Raw genomic sequence first — 25,248 nt, forward strand, 5'->3', positions numbered from 1 at the left:
CAACTTTCATTGTGTATTTATTCCAGCTCATCTCTCAAAGGCAAAATATAGCACAGAAATATACTTTATTATGTAAAATATGTTTCCAATGAAATATTTAGGACAATATACAATACGTTGTATCCTGAATGTAATTATTTTAAAAGTCTTCAATAGAAACTACAAAATATATAGAAACACTTAAACGATTTGAATAGTTATTATCAAGTCATCAAAGTAAACTAAAGAGAAAAATCTGTGGAATTCTATTTGATGTTTTGATATAATGACATAAAAAGTACAAATCAGATATCCTGTTGAAAAACAGAATTTTAAAGATTCTTCAGGATATCAACATTATCACAGATCAAAAGCAATTATATTGTCACAAATCCATACATTCTACGATGCTTGTGCAACCAACCATTTCTAGTTTTGATTCTGTGTTTTTATTGGATCATTTATCTGTGATTTGGTCTGATTTTGATTCTCCCCACCTGAAAGGAAAACAGGTAATAGCATAGGGCCAGAGAAGCAGGTGAGCCTCATTTTGGCACAGCCAAACCCACAAGATCACAGCTCTCTCTTGTCTATATCTATTTGTCTTCTTTCTCATCTTGCAATTTGTTTCCCCAACTGGCCATAAGCACAAGTCAACTGCAGTCATTTCTCAGCACTAACCCAGTTATATTTAGAAAAACTACACCAACGTATTCATGGTATCCCTTGTGTAGTACTGTACTGTATGTAATATAACATTTCTAAATTAGGGAATGTTTTTAAGGATACCGTTCTGTTTAGAATAGGTTCAATGTTATAAAACCCTCTTCTAGGGCTAATGTCAAAAGTACTTGAAAAGTGATGAATGTAGACCTTTGAGAAGAGTTGGCTACAGCTGGTATGGAAGAAAAGTATGTTTGAAATAGAAAAAGGGATGATGAAAAGAGGGCAAATGGGTAGGGTCACTCTTTTGCTGTGCACTTCTTTCCTCTTCAATTCATCATCAAAACTCTGCCCCTTACAATAACAACCTTCAACAGGAGAGAATTGTTCATTATGATTGCAGATGAGAAAAGATAACAAATAGTACCCCATCCTGCACAACTAACTTCTCTTTATTTTATTGCACCATCTTATATTTTGTTTCAGTCACGTTTGTTACTTATTTCTCAAGGGAAATTTTAATACTGTATTAGTAGTGCTTAATAATTTCATTTTATTTCAAATAAAGCATTATATAATTATAAATGGAACTCTATGCATTAAACATGTACATATTTTAAAGTGCTTTAATTGCTTTTTGCATTCACTCAGTTCTAAAGTCAAAAAGCAATCCAGACAGTTTAATGAGTTATCAAATATTTAGTCTTACGGCTTATTCACTTTCTTGCGGCTGGGTCATCTGAGTGAAAAACATAGGATATTCATATAAAAAAGAGTATGTTATCAAATAATTAATTAACTTTCATATAATTCAACTATCATATATAATTCAACTATCAAACCTGAGGTGCTGCTGTTCATTTTCCTAATCCTGCTACAAGCATTGGGGGCTTGGCATCTAACAAATGATACCTTTCTTCCTATCAAACAATAATGAGGGCCTTTAACATCAAAAAGAAGCACCTTTCTTAACGGTGATGATGGGACTATCCCCAGATTATAAAGATATTAAAAACAGCCATCATTCACATCATTATTCAGGAATCTTGTGCAGATTCTTTCCCTGCCATATTCTGCAGACATTTCAGTGGCTCCAGTGTATCACAAAAACCTACCATCAGATCAGAAAATTGAGAGACAAATAAGGCCATTCATACAGAAGCACTTAGGCAGGCTCCCAAGGACCTAGACTTAGTACATTATAACTCTTAAAGGAGAAATATGACTCTGAAAAATGCTTTTATGCAAGTTCCTTGAACTTCAGTGATATTTTTCCAAGAAGGCTGAAAACTATCTGGAAATAAATAACTTCTATTAAACAACAACGATTCCAACCTAGTGTCAATATTTAATCCAGCCATGTTAGTTCCTTTTATTAATTTTGACCTCTGGTACTTCTCAAGCTAAATAATCCATTTGCTCAAAGGTTAGCAATATTCTTTTTATCGACTCAGTTCTGGCCACAGTCTTTTGCATTTTTAAAAACAAGGCATTGTTAATTAAAACATTGAGGCTCTGTGGCAAAAAATTTATTCATGACTTTTTGCAGAATTCTAACCCCAATATCCAGTTCCATCGAGGTTTTTTTTAAAAAAAAAAAAACAATGGAGCCAAAGGAATCAAATTGTCCAATCAAAAGGACAATCGAGAACACAAGTCGAAGGCATGCTAGATATCCAGGACCCAGATGACGGATGGAAATCCTTCCTGAGGAAAGCCCATTAGTAGCAGTGCTTCAGAAAAGGCTTGGCTCTTCACTACTAAGGGATTCATTTTCCTTAATGTATTTGAAGATGTCCATCTCATCCATATTTTGGATCTTCTCTTCTGCCGGCTGCCCCATTTGGGTTGGAGAAGATGGCAATTTTTTCTCAGGTATCACTGGCTTCCTAAGTATTGTTGGCTTAGATGCTATGTTGGGCTTGGGTTTAAGCTTGGGTTTAGAGCTCACTTGCAACATTTTTTCAAAATCATCTTCCACTCTGAAAGAAAAAAGAAAGTAAAGGCTTTTTTTATTATTATTTCAGTAGTCCAACATAATAGTGTATGACTGTCTTTCTCTACCCATTACAAACATGGAGAAGGGCCACGTTTGCTTTGCACATGGGAGTTTCAAATGCAAACTGCTCACTTAATCTTCAGGTGGTAATCAAGTGCAGGTAATCCTCGATTTACAACAGTTCATTCAGTAACCATCTGAAGTTACCATGGCACTGGAAAAAGTGATTTATGACCGTTTTTTCACACTTACGACTGTTGCGGCATCCCCATGGTCACGTGATCAAAATTCAGACACTTGGCAACCGACTCATATTTATGACAGTTGCAGTGTCCTTGGGTCATGTGACCCCCTTTTGCAACCTTCTGATAAGCAAAGTCAATGGGGAAGCCGGATTCACTTAACAATCCAACTGCAGTGATTCACTTAACAATTGTGGCAAGAAAAGTCATAAAGCAGGGTAAAACTTAGTTAACAAATGTCTCAGCAAGAGAAATTTTGGGCTTAACTGTGGTCATACGTCAAGGACTATCTGTATACACTTAGGATACCAGGAAAATGAGAAAAGAGTTTCTCCAATATTCCTGAGTGTAGCTTCCTGGAATCATTCTAAGAAAGGAAGCATAAAGGTTGGGTTTCCCTTTCCAAGGCAAACCCAAACAACATGGGAAGGCTCTTCAATAGGCATCTCCCAGTCCACACCTCCCTCCTGATATCACAAGTCCAAGAACTCCTGTACCTTGTAAGGTTTCACGTTGTAACACTTGAGACACCTTCCTAACACTTGCACCAGAAGATGACCTTAATACCAAGCGATTTCCTGGGCATCTAAATTCTGGCAAATGTCTAAATCAGGGCTGGGTAACGTTTTGGTGGCCGTATCTTTTGAAAGGGAGAGATCTGCACTCAGAGCAGCTATGCTGCAAAGTGAAAACACATCTCAGTGGCCCCTAAGCAGGACCTTTCCCAAACTTCGTTTTATTCCCGCCCCCTTTTAAAAAAAATGATGTACAGCTTATTTCAAAACTTACTGTATATTAAAGCAGCGATCTCCAACATTGGCCACTTTAAGACTTGTGGATTTCAATTCTCAGAATTTCTCACCCAGCATGGCCAAGGTTGGAGCCCCCTGCATTAAAGCTTTTCTGATATATTCCATCTCCAAATGGCAGAAAACCATGCTGCTAACTGTTAGGGGTCATAAAAAAAGGGGAGTCCCAGAGGCTGAATGTGACCCTGGCTGTCAGACTGACCATCCTGTTCTAAACAGAGAGATGTAGGCTAAGTTGAGGTTGATTCTTTTGCCCATCCTTAAGGACAGTGCAGCAACCAAGCACAATTTTTTCCATGAGTATATCCAGGTACTTTTCTATTTTTAGCTTGTGCAGCCATGTGAAAATATTGCACCATCATAGTTGACCAGGGTACTTAGTACATTGTCTTATGCTCAACACATGTGATTGGGTTAAGACAAGAAAAAGCATCACTTATTCACAGTGATTAAATTATGTCAAAAAGCATAATGAACACGGACATTGTATTACTGACTGCTGGCATTTAGAAAACTCTGCATGGATTAGCTACAGAAATCCTGATGAATGGGTAATCTTATAAAAGAATGAGATTTTTAAAACTCCAGGCCCAATATGGAAGTGGGGACTCAGCTTTTGGCAAGAGAAATGCAACTTTGGAAGGTATGAATGTCATTATATTTTATGGAGTCAAAAAAAAACAAATGAAGCATAGCAACTATCTGAAAATATTAAGCAATGTCATCTGCTGGAAAAAATGTGTAGCTGTATTTAAAAGACATTTATAAGCAGCTCAGACATCTATGGACTATTTTTATTTAAAAGTTTCTAAACAAAGAAATCTATGTTCTATTTTTAAATCTCAACACATTAAATCCACTTTAAAAAAAGAAACACATTGTTTGAATATCTTATCGTAATACTATCATGATTTAACTTCAGCCTACTTTTAATGGAAAAATATCCATAGCTTCTAAATATGCCAAAAAATGGAAACAAGATAATTGCTATGTAAGGTCCAAAGACTATAACACACCACAGATGTAGTGCTATTCAGCCAAAAGAGATCCTATAATGGGGAACTACATCTATTCTGTAGAACAAATATATATATATATTCATCCATACTAAAGCCACCGTATCTAAAGTATTTGTTTTAGAGACAAAAACACATTTGGTAAATAATTGCATTTCTGATATGAAAGCCCCAAGAAATTATCTCAACAATCATGTAAAATGTCTCAAAGCACAGAAACTTCTCTGTGTTGAAAATGTTAGTGTTGAGCCCCCCAAAAGTGCTCATAAACTAAGAAAGGTAGATTATCATTTTATCCCACTGAGATTACAAAGAAAAAAAGAGTGACATTACATATATCAGCCCCCATTTACTGTATTAATAAGTACTTTTAAGGTGATGCCTTAATTCATCATATTCCTAACTGCCTTTTGATAGAAGCAAGATATTATTACTTATTTGCTTGATAAAGAGGAAGGAATCTACTGTTGTTCTGGTTCTGCACTATTTTGCAAACATCCATTCTCATTCTCAGGTTTAGAGAATTCCATTACACTTACTATGGATACTGCAGATAGTCCTTGACTTATGACAGTAGTTGAGCCCAGAATTATAATCATAAATTGTGCCAGTTGCATCACCATGTGACCACACCCAATTTTATCTTTTTTGTAGTGGTCATTAAGTGAATTATTGCAGTCATTAAGGAAACACAATAGACATTAAGTGAATCCATTGCCTGCAGTGGGCATTTTTACCAGAAACTGGAAGTAAACAACAATTCCCCCCCCCAAAAAAACATTGCAAATCGTGGTCATGTATGGTCGGTTGCTAAATATCCAAAATGTAATCACGTGACCATAGAAGACAGGGGATAGAGTCATTAGAACTTTGAATCAAGGTTGTAAGTAGCACTGGGGAGGTCTGTCACAACTTTTGAGCATTTGCTAAGTGACCAATCATAAGCCAAGAATGCTCGATCAATGAGACCAGGTGAAGGTGCTATAGGCCAGGGGTCCCCAACCCCCAGTCCGTGGACCAGTACTGGGCCGCAGCATGCCAGCAACCGGTCTGCACAAACAAGCAAAGCCCCATCCGTGGGATGCAGGCAGCACACAAAACCACAGTCTCTCCGTCCGTGGAAAAACCTTTCTCCACGGAACTGGTCCCTGGTGCCCAAAAGGTTGGGGACCTCTGCTATAGGCAGTAGGCTTACTGTTCTCTCCCCACCAATCTTTCCACTTTAAAGAGAAGGCGTTTTTCAACAAAAACAGAATATCCTTCTGACTTAATAAGACTAGGCTCACTTTTCTAGCAGGTCCTGTCTTGTCAGAAGAAGACTGTAATTTTACTGATACACTTATTCTCCACGAGTGAGGATTTTGATCAATTCTGCAATTTCATCTTCATTCTGAATTGCTACAGTTCTCTCATTCACTGAATATTTATCTGGGTTTGATGGCTTTTATATCAAAGGTGTCCTGATATTTCTTGGTAGTTAAACCATTCACAAAAAAGTCCTGTGTTCCCAGAGCAGAAAAATAGCATATTATAAGTGGGCCTTAGGTAGCCTTACAGTAAGAGTGATTTCAGAAAGTATAATTCTCTTCTTACTTCTATAGTGACTTGACATTATAATCTCTACTGGAATTCTTTCTAAAGCAGGCATCTATTTGTAATACAAGAGCTATGCTGTTTGTTCATTTATTTAATCAACCTTTCAAGGCTACCATATTTCCTGGCATCTGTTTGTGTTTCTCTGATGAGAGAGAAGGCAGCAAAAATTAAAGAATGCTGAGGAACTTGTTCAGAATTGTGAGAAAAGATTGTAAAAGGTTCCTCACCAGCCTATACCAATAGTGGTCAAGTTGACCTATCAAATCAATTGATGTCTGTAGCTCTGATTCCTGAAAAATTGTTGGCTGTACTTTAAAAAGAGACTGAGATTTGTTGTGACTCTTGCAGATTATGTTCAAACTAGCCATGCTAGTTTTCTGAATCCTTGCCATGCTTCCTTTGTAATTGCTAAATGTCATATGATAGCAGGCAAGGCAAAATTTAACACAGATATCATTATGGAAGCAAGATTGGGGAGATGAAGGCTCCACTCAAGTCCTTGGCTTGAACATTAATCCTGCAAAAAATGTTTGAAGTTACAAACCCAATGATTATGATAATTGCAGTTGTCAAGAAAACATCAGTCGGAAAAAAGCCAGGTTCAGTTAAAGTATGATTTCCTGTTAAGATAGTAAACTGAAAATTAAATTAATCCCTACTTTGAATCCATGATTTCTATCACACAAGGCAGTATTTCTTAAATAGGACTGAGGTAGAAACCGAAATTTGAATAAAGGATACAAGGAAAGGTTTAAAATGAAGTTAATATATTTTAGAATTATTGTCTTCTGGTGCCAAGCAATATCTGAACAAGGCCAGAAGATCTGTTGGGTTTATCTTTAATCAGTTAATGGTCTCCTGTGTAGAAGTAATTTTCTGAGGTAAGCTAGTTAGAATGAATTTCCAGTTCTCCAACAGGTGCCCTCTAAATGTCTTGGATTGCCAAAACCCTCTTCCAGCCATTTTACTTCTCCAGAGACCATGGCTTTTCATGTTTGAGCTGAATCTGTAATCTGCAGAGTCAAGGAGCATGATGGGAATCAAAGTATCTGTGGACACCATGTTAGAAGACCCAGGTTTAGAAAACCAGAAGGTCCATTACCCAGTTTCCTGTAAGGATCAAACTAGAGGCATGCAGGGAATCCACAACTGAACAGAAGAATATGACCCTCCATAGTTGTGGAATTTGAGCATCTAATGTTCAGAGATATGCTTCCGCTTGCACTTCTGGAAATATTTTATAGCTATTATAACTACTAACTACTGATAGCACTGTCCTCTACAAATATATCTAATTGATGAAAGAGAGCCAGATGGTGTAGTGGTTAAGGCACCAAGCTAGAAACTGGGAGAAGGTGAGTTCTAGTCACTTCTTAGGCACAAAGCCAATAGGGCAACCAACTTTCTGCCAATCACTCTCTCTCAGCCCTAGGACAGTGTTTCTCAACCTTGACAATTTTAAGGCATGTGGACTTCAACTCCCAGAATTTCACAGCCAGCATTGCAGTCCACATGCCTTAAAATTGTCAAGGTTGAGAAATACTGCCCTAGGAAGAAAGCAGCAATGGCAAACCACTTTTGAAATCTTGCCAAAACAATTGAGGATTTAAGAAAAGGAAGAAGTAGACTTTATATACAATTCTAAACAGAGTCTCCATATATCCCTTCCGGTAACACTGCTAAATACCAGCACCTTGAGGGCTCATAAAAACTAATGCACTACACAAAACCATGAGTCCAATTCTCAATAGAATTTTGAGTGTCCTAGAAAGATTTGTGGCTATGTATGTCTGATGAATTCCAAACAGGCAAACTTGGCCGCACACTGCCAGCTAGGGCCATTTCAAGTAAAAATATCAGAAGAACACATTGTGTAAAAATAGCGAAAGCCAGTCCTGAGGGATGAGATGGTAATCATGTATATGAGTGTATATATTTCCCAGCTATATAATTCAAATAAAATAGAGTTATGCCTTGGAGACATCATGTCTTAAAAGATCAGATATGCTCTTAAACATAAAAAAGCATTAGCATTTTCCTCTGAGCAAACTAAGGTAGGTGTCTCTGATACGACATGTTATTACAAAATGTTCCATTATAAACAATGAAGAAGAATCATGTTTCCAAAAGACCTTATGCAACAGAGTGTTTTTCTTCTTCTTTCCATTATGAACTGGTTATTAAAACTCTAAAATGTTTCTAACAGCCTCACTTCTATTCTCTCCCCCCCAAATTTAAATGCAAGTACCTCCCTAGAGTTGGTGATAAGTGATTCTACAGAATTTCAAAGAACTCTAGTTAAATGTGCAGCATAGCTCAGTAAATTGAAACTGTAATGTAGATTATACTATTGGTGAGATCCAGTCTTAAGTCAAATTATCAGCAGATTCCTTGAAATCAGTAAGACATCAATTAGTTGTGATTAATTTATCCAATTGATTTCAGTGGATGTGTTTTAGGAATAATTCAGTCTGTAAGTAATCTAATGGTTTTTTTTTTTAAGAAAGCAAAGAACTGCTAGAAAAGTAACTGATCAAAAGTGTTTGGTTTATACCTGTATGAAATATTTTCTTTATCAAAATGTAAGAATTTATATGACTTCATAAATATTTAGAGTCCCAAACTACTGTTCAATCTCTATATACTTCAGATACCAGTATACAGGTGTGGAGGCTCAGTAGCTTAATAAAATTGGAGATGGTCTCTGCTCCAGCCACTCAAGTCCTAGCATGTCAAGTGAGCTCCCATTACTTGCCTCAGTTTCTATCCACCTAACAGTTCGAAAGCATGTTGTATGTGAATAGATAAATAGGTACCACTTCGGAGAGGAGATGAGTTGGCACTCCGTTCAGGCAGTCAGATTCCTGCCAGCTCTGAACTTTCCTGGTTGCAGCACCTGTTTACTGATTTAACTGATTAACTCTTGACTATTGTAGACAATTCCTTTTGGCTCTGAGGAAATGCTAGGAGAAGGATGGATGGAAGACATGAAGAGAAAAACATGATGATAAGAATAACTGAAGAACTACAAGAATGGAGGAAATAACTATTGCTAAAATCCATACCCATTCACATTTATTTATACAATCCCAATTTTGAAAACAGTGGGACCTTAGTAGGCTAAAGCCAAGAAGTTGTCTTCTAATCTTGGGCTGCTTGAGGCAGACAAGCTTGAGGAGAGAGATCATAAGCACACAACACTAAATTTATCATGCAATTCAGATGAATACCTCAATAGTTCCTCTATGTCTTCAGCAGGACTAACATTTAACACAGGTTCTCTGTCTTCACTGGCTGTCAGCAAAAGCAGTGGATCTCCAAGAGTTACCATTCCACCAAGATCTGGTCCTTCAAATAATTTCACATCTAACATTTAAACAAAAGACAGACAGAATCAGGCTAAAATACAGTGATAAACAGCAACTATAGCCTAAATAGCAATGGCACTTAGACTTATACACCGCTTCACAGTGTTTTACAACCCTCTCTAAGTGGTTCTACACAGTCAGCATATTGCCCCCAACAGTCTGGGTCCTCATTTTACTGACCTCAGAAGGATGGAGGCTGAGTCCACCTTGAGCTGGTGAGAATCGAACTGCTGGCAGTCAGCAGAATTAGCCTGCAAAACTGCATTCTAACCACTGCACTACCATGGCTGAGTTGAGTTGGGTGGGCAAAAACCATAGAACTAATTTCACATGATCCAGTTTCAAGTAGGCCCCGCCCACATAGAAGACTAAAGAGATTTGCAAAGTGGGGAATATCAGATTCAATTGACCTATGTCACATTGCCATGAATCCTGAATTATACTAAGTTGTATCATTGACTTCCACTGCCAAACTATTTTGAGAGAAAATATTTTATTATACCAATTCACTTCTGCATAGGAAACAGAAAAAAGTGATCTTTATTCCTTTTTAAACGTAGAATTATTTTATTCACTAGGTATACTAAATGAAGCATAGTTTATACCAGGCTTGGAAGAAGCTTTGAAATATTATTGCATTACAATTCTCTAACCAAGAGAATTCGTTAGGGTTAAGAGAATTAGCCTAACCAAGCATAACCAATGGCCCATTCCAGTTTTACATAATAAGCTGAAAAGTTAAGCAGATACTGTGTATCTTACAGATGGGATACAAGTCTTTTTTTCTTTCTTTAAATTATCTCAGCATTTTTAAACATTATGCATGAAGGACTTATATAATAGTAATAGTTAACACGTTGAAAAACTGCTGAGTTCAAACTCTCCTTTGGCCATGGAGGTTCACTATGAGATTTTTGGTTACGAATGTGAGGATAAGATGTTGGGAGAGGGGGGAGGAGGATCCAAGACACTGATTTGATCTGTCACAGAAAATAAATGATAGAAATGCAATAAATAAACCTAGCTAAAAAAAAATAGTTAAGGAATTAAGTAACTATCTCTAGAATCCAAGACAGAGTTTTACAACCAAAGATTCCATGGTTTGTGACACTTTTTTTTAATCCTATAGAGCAGTGATGGTGAACCTTTTAGAGACCGAGTGCCCAAACTGCAACCCAAAACCACTTATGCATCGTCGGGTGCCAGGTGGGTGTGATGGCCCATTGGCTGGGCGTGCCCACTGGGTGGGCGTGGCTGCAGTGGTAAAGGCAGACTGGGTGGGACTAAAAAGTTCAATCAATCAATTCCAACTTTGAAAGATTTTTTTTTCTCGCGAGAAGTTGAAATTGATTGATTGATTGAACCTTTTTTTTTTTTGCACACGGCGGCAGAGGCCTAAAGCAAAAAGATTTTATAAAACCCAGCTGAAGGCCTAGGACTGGGGCAACGGCGCACGTGCCCACAGAGAGGGGTCTGCGTGCCACCTCTGGCACCCGTGCCATAGGTTCACCACCACTGCTATGGAGTATATAACAAGAAACGTGAATATTCATTAATACCTTCTTTGACTGCCAATATCTTCTTGTTGCTGGGGGATGAAAAATCTTCAAATGTACTGAATAGTTCTTCTCCCAAATCCACTTCTTCATGAAAAATCGTTAACTTGGTTTTATCTTCTTGAGCAGGTGAGGATGTGGGCTTCTTGAGTTTTTTAGATCTAAAATTTTAAATAATAAACCAGAAATTATTAAGAACCTTCTGACAGTAGGGATTTCGATTTGGCGTGCTGGTATTGACCCTTTTCAACCATGTCATGACTTTAATTTTATTAGCCATGAATGAAGAAACATGGCTGAATTGCTCCATTGAATTGCTCCATGGTTCTGAAAGTATTGAAAATAGCATAAAGGGTCCTCATCCTGACCTAATGTCAATTCTGTCCCAATGTTAATTTGGTCCTTGATCTGCATGGCCTACAGTCAGTTTGGTGTAGTCGAGAACCAGAAGACTGTGAGTTTTAGTCTCACTTTAGGCACAAAACCTGGGTAACTTTGGCCCAGTCACTCTCTTTTGGCTCTAAAAAGCAGGCAATGACAAACCACTTTTGAAATTTTGCCAAGAAAATTGCAGGGACTTGTTGAGGCAGTTGCCAGGAGTCAACACTAACTCAAAGGCATGTGCGCATACATACACATATATACACTGAATGGTCTACATTATAATCATGAAGCTGTTGAAGGAACTCTTTCTACGCCATCTGCTTTAAATGTGACATATGAAAGATACAAATGGGAAGAATATTTATAGTTGATCATAAAATACTGCAATATATATATTTGTATATACATACACACACACACTACACACACACATATATAGCCAAACTTGTTCAAACCTTTTTAAAAACAAAATCAGCAAATTTTATTCTACCTGGAAGAAAAGAAAAATGATACAGATACTGAAAATGTGTCCCCAGCAATTCATAAGGAAGGGAAGACAATTCTGAAAAACATTTCCATGTCTTCTGAAAGTAATGGTAGTACAAGGTGCAGAACAGAGGGAAGGCATAGCTCAAATTAATTCAGCAAAGCATTCATTGGCCCATTAAATATGAATGTTGTAGATGGAGAATCTGGGGACAGACTTCGTGAGGCTTTTTTTCTTTTTTTTCTCCAGGACTACAAGGTATAGTAAATCATGATACTACATAACCATGTAGTAAATCATGATACTACATTTAATATACCACCTCAAGATGAGTGACATATACATTTAATAAATAAATAAATAAATAACTGAACTGAACTATACAGGCATATATTTAAGAATGAAATAATGTTAAACCTGGGAGATTATTAAGAATACCACTGCTAAACTAAACTTGATTATGAACTAATTTTAACCATTACTGATACTTAGGGAGAGTGTTATTGCCAGACGTCTTACAACTTTCTTTTCTATAGGCATCAGTGATCAACTTGACATAACTAGCAATGCACATTTCCTGTTACCTCAAAACATGGAGGCACCAAGCTTCTTAAATCTGTATATAGCAAGTTCCTGCTGCCACAAGCCATTCTGATAAGAATATCTGTCAGTGGCATAAAATGTCCAAACGCAAGAGCAAATTATATTAAGAATACGTCCAACCCCAAAGTCATTCAAAGTGACTGAATGAATGCCCTCTTCCAAATAAGACTGGTTATGCTGCCAAGTTCCAGTAATGGGGATTAAATTAAGGGAGAGAACACAGAACAAGATGATTGATCAGAAATGCCCATATACCCAGCATGACCTCAACAAAAAGAGCTGAGAAAGCATAACATGTTCCATGGGAAGAGATAGATGCCTACGCAGCTGTCAGTGCTCACTCACATGGCACCGTTTGTAACTTCTCCAAGTGCCTCTTTTTTTTTTTAAAGTTGAAATACGGAAACCTATTTCTATGGGTTTGTTGCTGCTGGGCTAAACAAGTCATGAGCTTCCAATTATCACTGTCATTCCACTCATTGCTGATTCATTGCTAGTACTGCAAAACTGCAATGTTCCCAGAACCTGGTCAAATTCTGTAGGAAAATGATACTTTAGTACTAAAGAATGTTTAGAACAAATATAGACACAAATATTTCCATTTGCTGAATTACTTTCATTGCTTTGGAGATATTGAAAATACTATTTTTAATACATATTCCTTTAATTTGTGCCACTTTATGCAGCATATGTGTTCTTACTAGAAGAATGAACACTATTTTCCAAGATTCTTTCCTATTAATTTTATTCAGTTGCTCTTTATACATAAAGCCAATACAGGTTAGAGTTAGTTCACAGTACAATGCATATGCAATGTCTTTTCCTAAGGTAATCACTGTTGGGTCATAACTTTCTTGTAGAAGAAAAAGGAACAGATAAAACTTACTTCATAAACTACAATATTAGTGTGAATTTGCTTTAAGGTTGATAGGAAATTCAATTTGCTTAATTACAATAATTAGAAATTATAAATGCAATGTTAATCAAGCTCTTAAAACCCAATGTAAGATAAAGCCTTTCCTAAACAGGGACTGCACCTCAATTCTCTTTTTACTTACTTCCTCTGAATGTTGCTATGTTTTGTTTTGTTTTGTAAAGTAAGTCTGAAGCTAGTTGACAGCTTCATGGATATCCTTTGTCACCTAAGCATTTCTATTAGGAAATGACAGGTGCCCCCCCCCTCTCTCCCTCTCCCTCTCTCTTAGGCTCTTCTCATTCCACATGAGGCTTACCATGAGCTGGTCCCTAGCTGGTCCAAGTAAACAGGTCTAACCTGACCGTCAGTGGACTTTCAGAGCTAGTTGTGGTGGTGCAGTGGTTAGAATGCAGTACTGCAGGCTACTTCTGCTGACTGCTGGCTGCCAGCAGCTCAAGTTAATTCAGACTTCCATCCTTCCGAGGCTGGTGAAATGAGCACCCAGGTTGTTGGGGGCAATATACTGACTCTAAACTGCTTAGAGAGGGCTGTAAAGCACTATGAAGTGGTATATAAGTCTAAGTGCTATTGCTGTTGCTAGTTGCACTGTTCTTTGAAATCTGGCCAGGGTCTGTACAATGCCTATAGGTCTGACAGGGACAGGATGAGCACAGATTTTGCTCTTCTGTACTTTTCTGTACTTTGCTCTTTCTTACTATTTTGGGCCAGGCAGTTAAAAAAAAATGGAAAACATAATATACTATTAAAATACAGATAAACATAACTCTGTCAAAGAACCAGACTTATTTTAAGATTTTACAATGTAAATTAAGTCTGTTGGCACATCGAAACCATGGGAATTACATTGTACTTAGTCTGCAATTCTAAGCATGCTTTTTTGAAACAAGACAAAGGAAAACACAAAGGAAACCGGGCAACACAAAGCTTGAATTTACAAGCCAAAAGACTTTTACTGAAAGGTAAGTCATAGCATATTCAGTGCAATCCCCTTTCCAGGAAACAAGCACTGAAAAGTCAAGAAAACAATTTATGTTGGAATTGTTCCATTATGAGAATGGTGGGGAAACAATGTGGGGTTAGTTAGGTTCGTATCACTTTTCTAGTTGACTTTTGGTTGGTTGTTATTATCTGACATGGGGTACTTGGTGGCTGAGAAGGTTGGAGGTTGACCAGAGGGTAACAGCAATGACAGACAGAAGTAAGTGTGGTGGGAGATGGGACATGAACTGTTCCAAGGAAAGAAATTGCAAATTTCTGTTTCAGGGCCCCAATCTCAACTCACTGGCCAGATAGCCAAATCACTGGCTGCAATGGGGTCAGGCTCACGCTGTTGAACGCCACCTTTGTCTGAAATAAATTTAACTGCCCAATGATTTGTCCATTTAAGCATTTATTTGCCCTGTATTACTGCTAGTTGGCTGCTGCTGTTACATGATGGTATTTCATGTATGGCAGCAGAAGCAGGGAAAATCCAGCTGAAACAAAGAGCTAAAGTAGGCATTCCAGTAACTCCTTGCTTTAAAAGCCAGTGACAACCAGCAAAGGATACCTAGATATACCAGAAGAGCACTGGCCACATCAATTCCAATGTGTTTTAATGACTTTATTTGTAAGAAGGAACGCATACATTCACAATCATCTACATACTATGAGTAAGGCTTTTTTAAAAGCCCAACCCAATCGAATCTTATTAGAAAGGGAAAGAGGAGGGATGAACAAAAGGCAACTGAACGCTACTCCCATTAACACTTTCTACTGTCAACAAAAGAGCTCTGTGAATTGAATGATTCAACCCATTTCCTGTTCCTCAGTTAGATGCCTGGGAGCATTTGATGAGGTAATGCCCATTTGGAATTCTTGGGGCGGAAGAGCTGAGTCATGCTATTATTATCATCGATCCCTTTAGACAAAAGAAGCTTCAGGGTCTCCTCTCCCCAGCTCCACAGCCAGGGAAGAAAGAAAGCTTGGGTCGAGCAAATTTGTTGTGGCACTTATCTGTCTGTGCTTTGAAAAAGGTTGCTCACAAACTGCAAAGGAGTTGTTAACGCTGACCCCAGCTTGACCTGCTTTCGAGCACAGTAACAACTCAAAATTCAACCTTTTTCTTTTCCCTAATCCCCAAACCATCAGTCCTTCTGACTAAAGATTCACCTCACCAAAGATCAGCCTTTCCTAACATACTCATTTTCTATGTCTAGGAAGGAGTATTCAAAAGAGCTGCATTTCATTTAAAAAAACAACCCCAAAAAACCATTAACCATTTCCACTGTATCACCAATCCACTCAAAGAAACATTTTCCCAAGATCATTTGCTCAAGCTTCATTTCATGGTATCACACTGTCCCATTTCATATGAAGCTGCAAAAGACTGGCTGATAGTTGCTAAATACACTACAGAAAAATGAAGAGAGATGGAATGCCTATAAAAGCAGCTGCAGAATTTAAGCTACCAGCAAATGTGAACTTGTGGTTGCCTAGCCAACCCTGCCCCCTACATGGACTGCCAGTGGATGTGGTTTAGCAAAATAGTCGCCTCCTCAAGTACTCAAAAGAAGAACTTCTCTAGGTAGAAAAAAGATGTCAGGAACAAGGTTTCTGATATAATCATAGGGTTGAAGGTCTTGGAGGTCTTCTCTAGTTGAACCGCCTGCCCAATTGTCCTTATACAATTGACTTGCCTTCTCCCAACTCATCTTTACTATGAACTTCTAGACCTATTTGTCAATGGAGGAAAGAATCTCTCTCTCTCTCTCTCTCTCTCTCTCTCTCGCTCTCTCTCTCTCTCTCTCTGTGTGGTGTGGTGGTGTGTGTGTGTGTTGTGTGAGAGAGAAAGAGAGAGAAGAAGGAGAGAGAGATGAGTGATCTACCATGAAAGTTTGATATATGGCAGCAGAGGATGTTTTTGGTAAAGTCAGTTGTTTTTTTGTAGACAATAACATAATTATTTTGACAGGCAAACTCCCTGACCTAAGCAGATTTTATAGCTTTGAACAAGTAACTGATCTCTCACAATTTTACATTTTCCTAGTTTGTGCAATTGAAGTAGCAAGCTTGCAACACAATTCATGGAAGGATAAACACAACAGAAACAGTAAAAAAAACGTAAATGTAGGACATTAAAGCATTTTGCAAAGATGGGCCTTTTTGTTTTTGTGGTTTTTTAAAAAAAATATCAGTGCCATTGAGAAACATTTTCCTCCACTAAATATTTAAAATTATTGCCCTAAAAATGCTTGCTGGGAGTTTTGATAGGCCTTGGAAATGAGATTTATTTTGAGGCTGAAATGTTTGGGGGAAAATATAATGCTACAACTGATGGGCCTTTAGCTCACTATATAATTATCTTCAGATATACTAGCTATAACAGCTATAAAAATATGTTTTCCTCCTGTTTTAGTTTAAAAGCTCTAACAAAGCAAAGCTATTCATGTCCTTTTTCTTTTCTGAACACTTAAAAAAGATATTCACAGGCCCAGATATAGGGTTGCCACCTTTCCTGGATTGACCTTATACTTTAGTTTCTGGAATATGTGTGATGGTGGGAAGAAAATTCCCTTCCTGAACCCAGCAATGCTTGCTAGGTCATTCTTCAATATGGGTTTACTTCTCGTTCAAAAATTCTCATCTTCCTTTATTGTGATTAAAAATACCACACCTGATGATCATCCATTTCCAGGCAGCTGTTAATTTCTCTTTCAAAGCCATGTCTCCTGCAGATGCAAAGATAGAATACAGGACCTCCTACCAGAACAGCTATGGAGAATAGCACTTAAAGGTCAAGGCAGAGTGGCCAGGTCTAAATCAGCCTAAAACGGCCAATAGGAACTGAGTTGGTTACACTCATGATGGAGTAGCTGAGAAGTACAACAGATGCACCTGGATAAGTAAGGAAACCTCATGGATGACTTAAAGCTATTTCAAGTATGTGTTATGGATGAGATGAAGGCAGAACCATGAAGACATAGCAGGAAAAAAAATGCTTAGCGCCTATTTATACTACACTCAAGCTAAGCAAAGAAGGTAATTCTGCCCAACATGTCAGGTTTGGAAAAAGGGACATTATTAAATATGTTATATTAGGGAGGAGGATCCAAGCCTTGATCCCTACTATATGTCCAAGTGCTCTCTCCTCTCTTTTTTTTGCACCTACATGAGGCCATTGGGTGAACTCATCCACTGCCATGGGGTGAGGTATCATCAGTGAATTAAGTGATTCCATGAATGTCAGTCCTGGTGCCTGGAGGCTGTGAGGTTCTGGATGAGGAACAGGCTTCAGCTGAACCCTGACAAGATTAAGTGCCTCTGGATTTGCGGGCTTTAGGTTTCAGGATTAGACCATCTTTGGTGGCAGATACTAACACAGATACTAACACAGTGCTAGGCTGCATTAACAGAGGGATAGAATCAAGATCACGTGAATTATTAATACCACTCTTCAATGCCTTGGTAAGGCCACACTTGGAATACTGCATCCAGTTTTGGTCACCACGATGTAAAAAAGATGTTGAGACTCTAGAAAGAGTACAGAGAAGAGCAACAAAGATGATTAGGGGACTGGAGGTTAAAACATATAAGGAACGGTTGCTAGAATTGGGTATGTCTAGTTTAACGAAGAGAAGGACAAGGGGGGACATGATAGCAGTATTCCAATATCTCAGGGGATGCCATAAAGAAGAGGGAATCAAGCTATTTTCCAAAGCACCTGAAGGCAGGACCTAAGAAGCAACGGGTGGAAAACTAATCAAGGAGAGAAGCAACCTAGAACTAAGGAGACCTTCTGACAGTGAGAACAATTAATCAGTGGAACAGCTTGCCTCCAGAAGCAGTAAATGCTCCAACACTGGAAGTTTTTAAGAAGAGACTGGACAGCCACTTGTCCGAAATGGTGTAGGGTTTCCTGCCCGAGCAGGGGGTTGGACTAGATGACCTCCAAGGTCCCTTCCAACTTTACTACTATTATTATTATTATTATATGGTTAGAGGGACCTTGCATACCTCTCATTTCACCCAAGGGTTTGTATATTTGTTTTCTACTATTTATTTCTTAATGTAGATGGCTGTGTGCTGCTCAGAGTCACTTTTGATGAGATAGACAACTATATAAATTTGATAAATATATGTACCGAGGCATATAAACTTGGTTTTATTCATGTGTTACTTCTATTTCCCCACCCTGCATACATTCTGCTCTTAAACTCTAAAGGAGTAAATCCAGCAAAATAATACAACAGTAACTGGGGTTGAAAAAGTGTTTGCCACTGTAGGAACAGTCTTGCATTGAGACCAAAACAAGAAATAATGAAAGTTAATTGGGGCTAAAGTACTATTTGGCACTGCAGGAACAAACCCTGCACGCGCACTCTAATGGGTTTTTTTTAAATCACAACGATCATCTATATTCAGGGCAATTTTTGTAAAATCACCATAACTCTGTGATAATTGCTTTTACCTGGTACCTGGGGGAGGGTTTTTTTCCCCAACACAGAGGGAAAAATTATTGGGTTATTGTGAATTGGCATGTAGATATTTTCCACTGTTCCATTATCAAGATACATTCTGCCTATCAGCTTACGAAAACTGTCATTTACAGTAAATGGCAAAATGTACTGTAAGGAGCAAAAAAAAAAAAAAAAGCCTGAAGAAGTATTTCTGTATTTGCTGGGCTCTCACTGGGTTGTGTAAATTAGACCAAGGCCTCATCAGCACTCAAGTGGATTTAAATACATATCTTTCAACATTTTCATTACCTTGTGAGAAAATCTAAGCAAATCTGGGTGATTCTTGGATGGGAAACTATGATAAAATCTCAGGGCTGTAGATTAGATTGGAAAATAGCAAAATCTTCCCCCAAAAAAGATAATAGCCAGCCACTTTTCTACTGTCCAAAGAATCAGTGTGACTCAGCCCATATACACAAGAGTTCACTATGACACAAACTTCCATTTACCTGGTAACACATTTATGTCTCACCGGGGAATACAGAGAAATCACAGCCCATAGTATTTGCCCAGCCCCAGCCAATTTGATCTGTCAAGGCTGACATATTTCCTTCCAGAATCATGGATGTTAAGTCCTCTCAGTAATGGCGAATGATGAAGACACATCTTGCAAGGAACAACTCTTTATTTCGTTTTCAAATAAACGAAGTTTCCAAAACTCCAACAACGAGCAAAGGCACGCAGGCCTCCTTTTATATGCCCAGATCCCCGGACACAATGGCAACAAAACAGGCACTTTTTGTACCTTGCGCATGCGCGCAAAGCCAGCGCCACTCAGTCTGGTCCCAGGCATTGCAGAAGCTGCCTGGGACCATTGCAACATCCCGGGCCTACATTTGCAGGCTCAGGACACAACAGTGGAAGTGTGCCTTGTCTGCAGCAGTGCCTTCCCTCCGTAATCAGGTTCCCTCTGAGATCCAGAAAGCTGCCAGCCTGCTGGTGTTTCAAAAGGACGTGAAGACTTGGCTCCTCTCCCAGGCCTTTAGGGAGAGTGAATGAAACCCTCTTGTATTTAGTTTCTGTTTCTTTTCCTGTCCTTTTCTTTTTCCTTCCCTTTCCCCATCCCTTCTTCTTTTCTTCCTCCCTCCCTCCCTTCCCTCCTTCCTGCCCAGTTTTTATCATCTTTGCTATCATTTATTCTTTATTCTTTGTTTTTTATAAGTTTTTACTTGTAAGCTGCCAGAACTGTTGGAGTTGGGTGGCAAAGAAATTTAACAAACAACCACATTTCATAAAAGGCATATATCTTTCCTTTTCAGAAAAACTTCATAAATCCTGATGTCTCCTATTTTTGGAGATATCTATTTATAGACAGTTTCTATAATATCTTATTTTCGGAGATAAAATACTTTGTAGAGAAACTGTTTATAAACTTACTTTGTGTATCTTGATCAAACTAAGGGTTCTATTATAATTTTATTAGGATTTTTACTGTATAAATGCCAGATAAAAACACATGCTTAGAAAGAAAGAGGGAAGCCACGGTCAAGCGAAAATCATAATTGATAAAAGCTGCTAACCAACAGTGGTGGTTTTGACAAATGGCTGGGATTGGAAGAATGGCCAGGGCTGATGTCACTTGGCCCTAGATAATGGCCAGCCCACCTTCAGAACTTGGCTTGTAACTTGGTTGTCAAAAATAAAAAGATCCTGCAGCAACCTACTTGAAAAACACAAGCACATCTGAGCTAAAGAGATGCAGACTACAATTTATACATCAAGACAATCTTTTATTTTTGTTATTTAGGGTATCATCCGGGATATTAGTTACTGAATAAATTTATCACAAAAAGCCTGTTCTCCCATTTCCTTCCACCATTTAAAATGGCTTAGAAATTACTTCAAAAACCAAGATTGCTTAGGGCAGCATGATGACCAAAGGCTAAAAGCGAGGCACTTGTTCAAAACAGAATTGATCAATACTAATGCAATTAATTGCTTCCCTTAAAATGAATCGTGGCTTTCAAACTACAAAGAGGCATTCTAAGGGCTTCCTGCCCCCCCCCCCCCCCGCCAAAGCCTCTCTGTCTCACTTAAGCCTGTTCATCGGCAGCCACAGGATTTTCAACAGAATGATGAAAGCAGCACCACTGCACTTGCTAAAAGCTTCAGTATTATTTGAAAAATTAAAAAGAATGTTCGTTTAACTGAGACATTTTCAAAAGCAAAAAAGGTGAAAAGCAAGAAATAAAAAAATCCAACAAAGAAATAAGAGATTTGTAAAGAAAAATAGAAAGCAACATTTAAAAATGGGAGGATAGAAACTACTAGGGACTTCCGGCTGAGTTACATTAAAAATACACTACAATAAAAATACAATAGAACACGTCTATACAGTCAAGAGAGAGTCCCACGTCTCTCTAAAAAATATGGCCTTAAAATGAAATTCTGAAAAAGACTGCTACTTCTTTGCTGCAGGTGATCCCAGAATAATGTTTTTTTCTATACCTTTTAGATCAGAAAGTTTATTTGGACTAATTATTTAAATTCTAAATCTGGGGTCTGGAAGAAGTCTTCTTCCAGAGGTTGTGCAAGCTCCATCATTGGAGGTTTTTAAGAAGAGACTGAACACCAATTTGTTCCGAATGATAGCGTCTTCTGTTTGGACAGGGGATTGGACTAGACCAGGGGTAGGCAACCTTGGCTCTTTTATGACTCGTGGACTTCAACTCCCAGAATTCCTGAGCCAGCATGCTGGCTCAGGAATTCTGGGAGTTGAAGTCCACGAGTCATAAAAGAGCCAAGGTTGCCTACCCTGGGACTAGATGATCTCCAAGGTCCCTTCCAGCTCTGTTATTCTGTATTCTGCAAGCTGTATCAGCTTGCATTTTGAATAAGATCTAATGCTCACATATTAATACCAATACTTTGCCAGAGTACTTCCAGGTATACAGTAGTTCAAAGTTCCAGTTTAAGAATGGCTTTAACTTTTGAAGCCCTGCAAGGCTTAACATTTGGGTACCTACCCAGCCACTGACTTCAAGTAGTTCTTACTGATCTAGTAACCTAAGGATGCTTAAAGTTCCTCCCCCACATGAGGTGTGAAATCCAGGAGAAATGTCTGTTGTTTTAATCAATGAACCACCTCCCACTAAAAATCCAGAAAGCTTTATCACTACCAAGCTTTTAAGAAGCTTTAAAAACTGAGTGGCTGAGAAGGGCATTTATTTAAGACCTGTCATCAATATGTCTTTTATTGTTGTAGTTACAGAAATGAGTGGTAGAGTTTGACAGTTTAAAAAAAATTATTATTGTTGTTATATTTCTATATTAGGATTGCCTTTTTGATTTACTATAGACTGGAAGGGTGCTTGTGAGTGTAAATACATAAATATTTGACGGGCAGTGATGCTGCCATAAAATATGGAAAATTGTCTTGTTTCATATATCAAACATCTGACTTCTTGCCCCTGGAAGTTCAAGCAATCCCTTTCCCCTTGATAATTTGTACAGCTGTTAAAACAATACCACTCCACCATGCTTTTGCAAAAGATTGAAGGTTTCTACTGGCCATTTAGATGATTTCTATTATTTGTATGTCTTTCTTTTATTCTGCATTTTTATTTCATTTGTCCACAACCTTGATTGTGTTGGCTTACAAAAGAGGTGAAATAATCAATTTGCTCCAACTCTTTTACTGGCAATCTCTTAATTTATGAGTACAAAGTTCATAATCCAAGGCTGTATGGATCCATAATCACCAGTCAGTATGCAAAGTACATGCTTCCCCCTCCCTTTATTTCAGTTATTTTACATTTCTTTTAGTAATCCTCAGAACAACTATTGGGAGTTCTAAAATGCTTTTTAAGAAATTAATTCTGAATTCTATTTGGGCTGCAAAAACTCAGAATTTTGATGACAGCAAAGAGCAGGAAAAAAAAATCTAACACTTTGGGGTTTCCTGGTCATCTGGAGTTTTACAACTACAACTACAAATAGATTCGGAATAGGAAAAACAAAATTGAAAAGGCATACTTGAGGACACCCAGTGGATCCACATCATTCTCTTCCTCTTCTGTTTCCTTTTTGGCATCCTGGCTTTTAAATGAACTTAACTGAGAAATGACATCAGGTATTTTTTCCTCTTTGAAAAAATCAAATCCTTCGGTTTCGTCATCCTCTTCTTCCTTCTTGGGAAGATTTTTACTCTTAACATCAATGACACTAGTGGATCTGGTTCCTGTAAAAAGAGGCAGAGAAAAATTAATGCAGCAGTGCACAACCGACAGCTATTACTTCTCTAGATGAGTATCACCAACAGCTAACCAGTATTCTTATACTGGAAGAAAATGGGCCTTTTTATGGGAGAAACAGTACATTTCTACACTATATAAATAATTTGTGGCAATAAATATATTTTACTTAGGGTACTTTTGCACCATAGATTTCTATTACCAAATCCCCCAGAAAACAATTTGAAACTAACATTCTTATATCCAGATAACATATTTCTGTGTATTTGTAGTATTATATTTGTAGGGAAGCAAACCAAAAGTATCGTCCATTAGTTATTTGTGACAATGAGAATTTAACCTAGATTTTAAGTGGAAACATTTTGCTGATTTTGCAAAGTTCCAAGAGTTGATCCATTTATTAAAATTCCACTCAGTGTGAAGAACTTGTTTTAATTTACCCAGAAATTCCAGTAACTCAGGGCTTGATGCAAGAGCCACATCTTTAGAAATCAATCCCATAATCTCCTTGAAGGCAGCTCTTCGTTCTCGAATATCAGATTCTCCAACAAAAAGCACTTTTCTTGGCAAGGGGGGTAGAGAGGTTTGTGGATAACGTGTGACAAGCTTTTGATAAAACTCATCAATATCACTGTACTTCTTAGAAACCTGTAATGTAGGGAGAAAAATATTCATTTTTTAAGTGACAGGCATAAATATGTAACAGATCAGACTAACAATTCTGAAAAAAAAAATACAATATTTTCCACAAATCATATATGGGCAACTACCTTACACCAGAAATAAGTAGGGTCAATATTTTCAGTTTTTATTTTAGTGACTTTGCGTAAACTACATAAATGGGTTAAGCCTCCCAGAAGTTTAATAGATCTCTTTTAAAGTTTGTATTTTAAAGTATATACACAAGTAAAAGTCCCAATTTATTGCCAATCGTGAGTGATGCTGTGGGTGACAAAAACACTGTAGCTCTGTGCCACTTCCTGTAGATTTCCATTCTTACAGTACGTGAACTTGGTGATTTCAGCATACTGGACTATTAATATTCTCGAAATGATTTTATCATCTAGAGCAGGGGTCCCCAACCCCCGGTCCATGGACCGGTACTGGCCACAGCATGCCAGCAACCGGTCTGCACAAACAAGCAAAGCCCCATCTACAGGATGCAGGCAGTACATGAAACCATGCCCCCTCTAATCCACAGAAAAACCTCTCTCCACATAACTGGTCCCTGGTGCCCAAAAGGTTGGGGATCTCTGATCTAGAGGAAAGGCTCGGGAGAAATGGGTCTTTGGTAGGCATCTAAAAGATCTAATAGATGCTTCCAAATATTAATGATGAGATGGAGAAATTATTCTAAATATTGGTGACATCAGGATATAATAATTCCAAAGAATAGACACTATTATAGTCCACTTGCAGCTTACAGTAAGATGATACTCTGAAAGAACATAATCATATTTATGCCTCTGTGAGTTCTGGCAAGTATCAGGGCAGTGATCAGATGCCCAAGCAATTGGTTGTTTTGGATCCAGAGACAAAGAACATACTAGAGAATATAGGAGTTTTAAGCTGTATTGTTCCCCTTTATGGATTAAGTTTTCTTTTTGTCCATCTATCTGTGCGCGAAGTGCGGGGCTTGCTGAACGGTCACAATGAAGCTATAATAGCCATGCCATGCAGGCCAACGGGCCAAGAAAGGACCGGTTATAAGCAGAAGAGTTCTGACAAAATGTGATCCACTGGAGAAGGAAATGGCAAACCACATCCAGTATCTTTGCCATAGAAAACCCACCATGGACGTACTAAAAGGAAAAAAGAGATGACGCTGGAAGATGAGCCCCTCAGGTAGGAAGGTGTCCAATATGCTACTGGGGAACAGCAGAAGGCTAGTACTAGTAACGCCAGAAAGAATGAAGCA

The 25,248-nt window shown here is 38.1% G+C and overlaps 1 protein-coding gene across 1 annotated transcript; it reads right to left on the reverse strand.

Moving 5' to 3' along the window:
- Positions 1 to 24,020, reverse strand: LOC120318274 (HCLS1-binding protein 3-like). The gene is made up of 5 exons (XM_039365677.1): positions 23,771 to 24,020; positions 23,113 to 23,317; positions 11,232 to 11,389; positions 9,535 to 9,670; positions 1 to 2,624 (listed from the first exon to the last, which is right to left on the reverse strand). The coding sequence occupies exons 1-5, from the start codon at positions 24,003 to 24,005 to the stop codon at positions 2,378 to 2,380; spliced, it is 981 nt and encodes a 326-aa protein (XP_039221611.1). The 5' UTR covers positions 24,006 to 24,020; the 3' UTR covers positions 1 to 2,377.
- Positions 24,021 to 25,248: the final 1,228 nt, after the last annotated feature.

This window comes from Crotalus tigris, unplaced genomic scaffold (genome assembly GCF_016545835.1).
Source record: "Crotalus tigris isolate CLP2741 ecotype Arizona unplaced genomic scaffold, ASM1654583v1 scf7180000020151.727365, whole genome shotgun sequence".
Classification (NCBI taxonomy): Eukaryota; Metazoa; Chordata; class Lepidosauria; order Squamata; family Viperidae; genus Crotalus; species Crotalus tigris.

Excerpts from the sequence above, each read along its gene's own strand:
- LOC120318274 (XM_039365677.1), bottom strand. The coding sequence starts at position 24,005 with ATGAATATTTTTCTCCCTACATTACAGGTTTCTAAGAAGTACAGTGAT. Across the intron at positions 23,318-23,770 it reads TGAGTTACTGGAATTTCTGG|GAACCAGATCCACTAGTGTC; the intron begins GTAAATTAAAAC and ends CTCTTTTTACAG. Across the intron at positions 9,671-11,231 it reads GATATTGGCAGTCAAAGAAG|ATGTGAAATTATTTGAAGGA; the intron begins GTATTAATGAAT and ends TTTAAATGTTAG.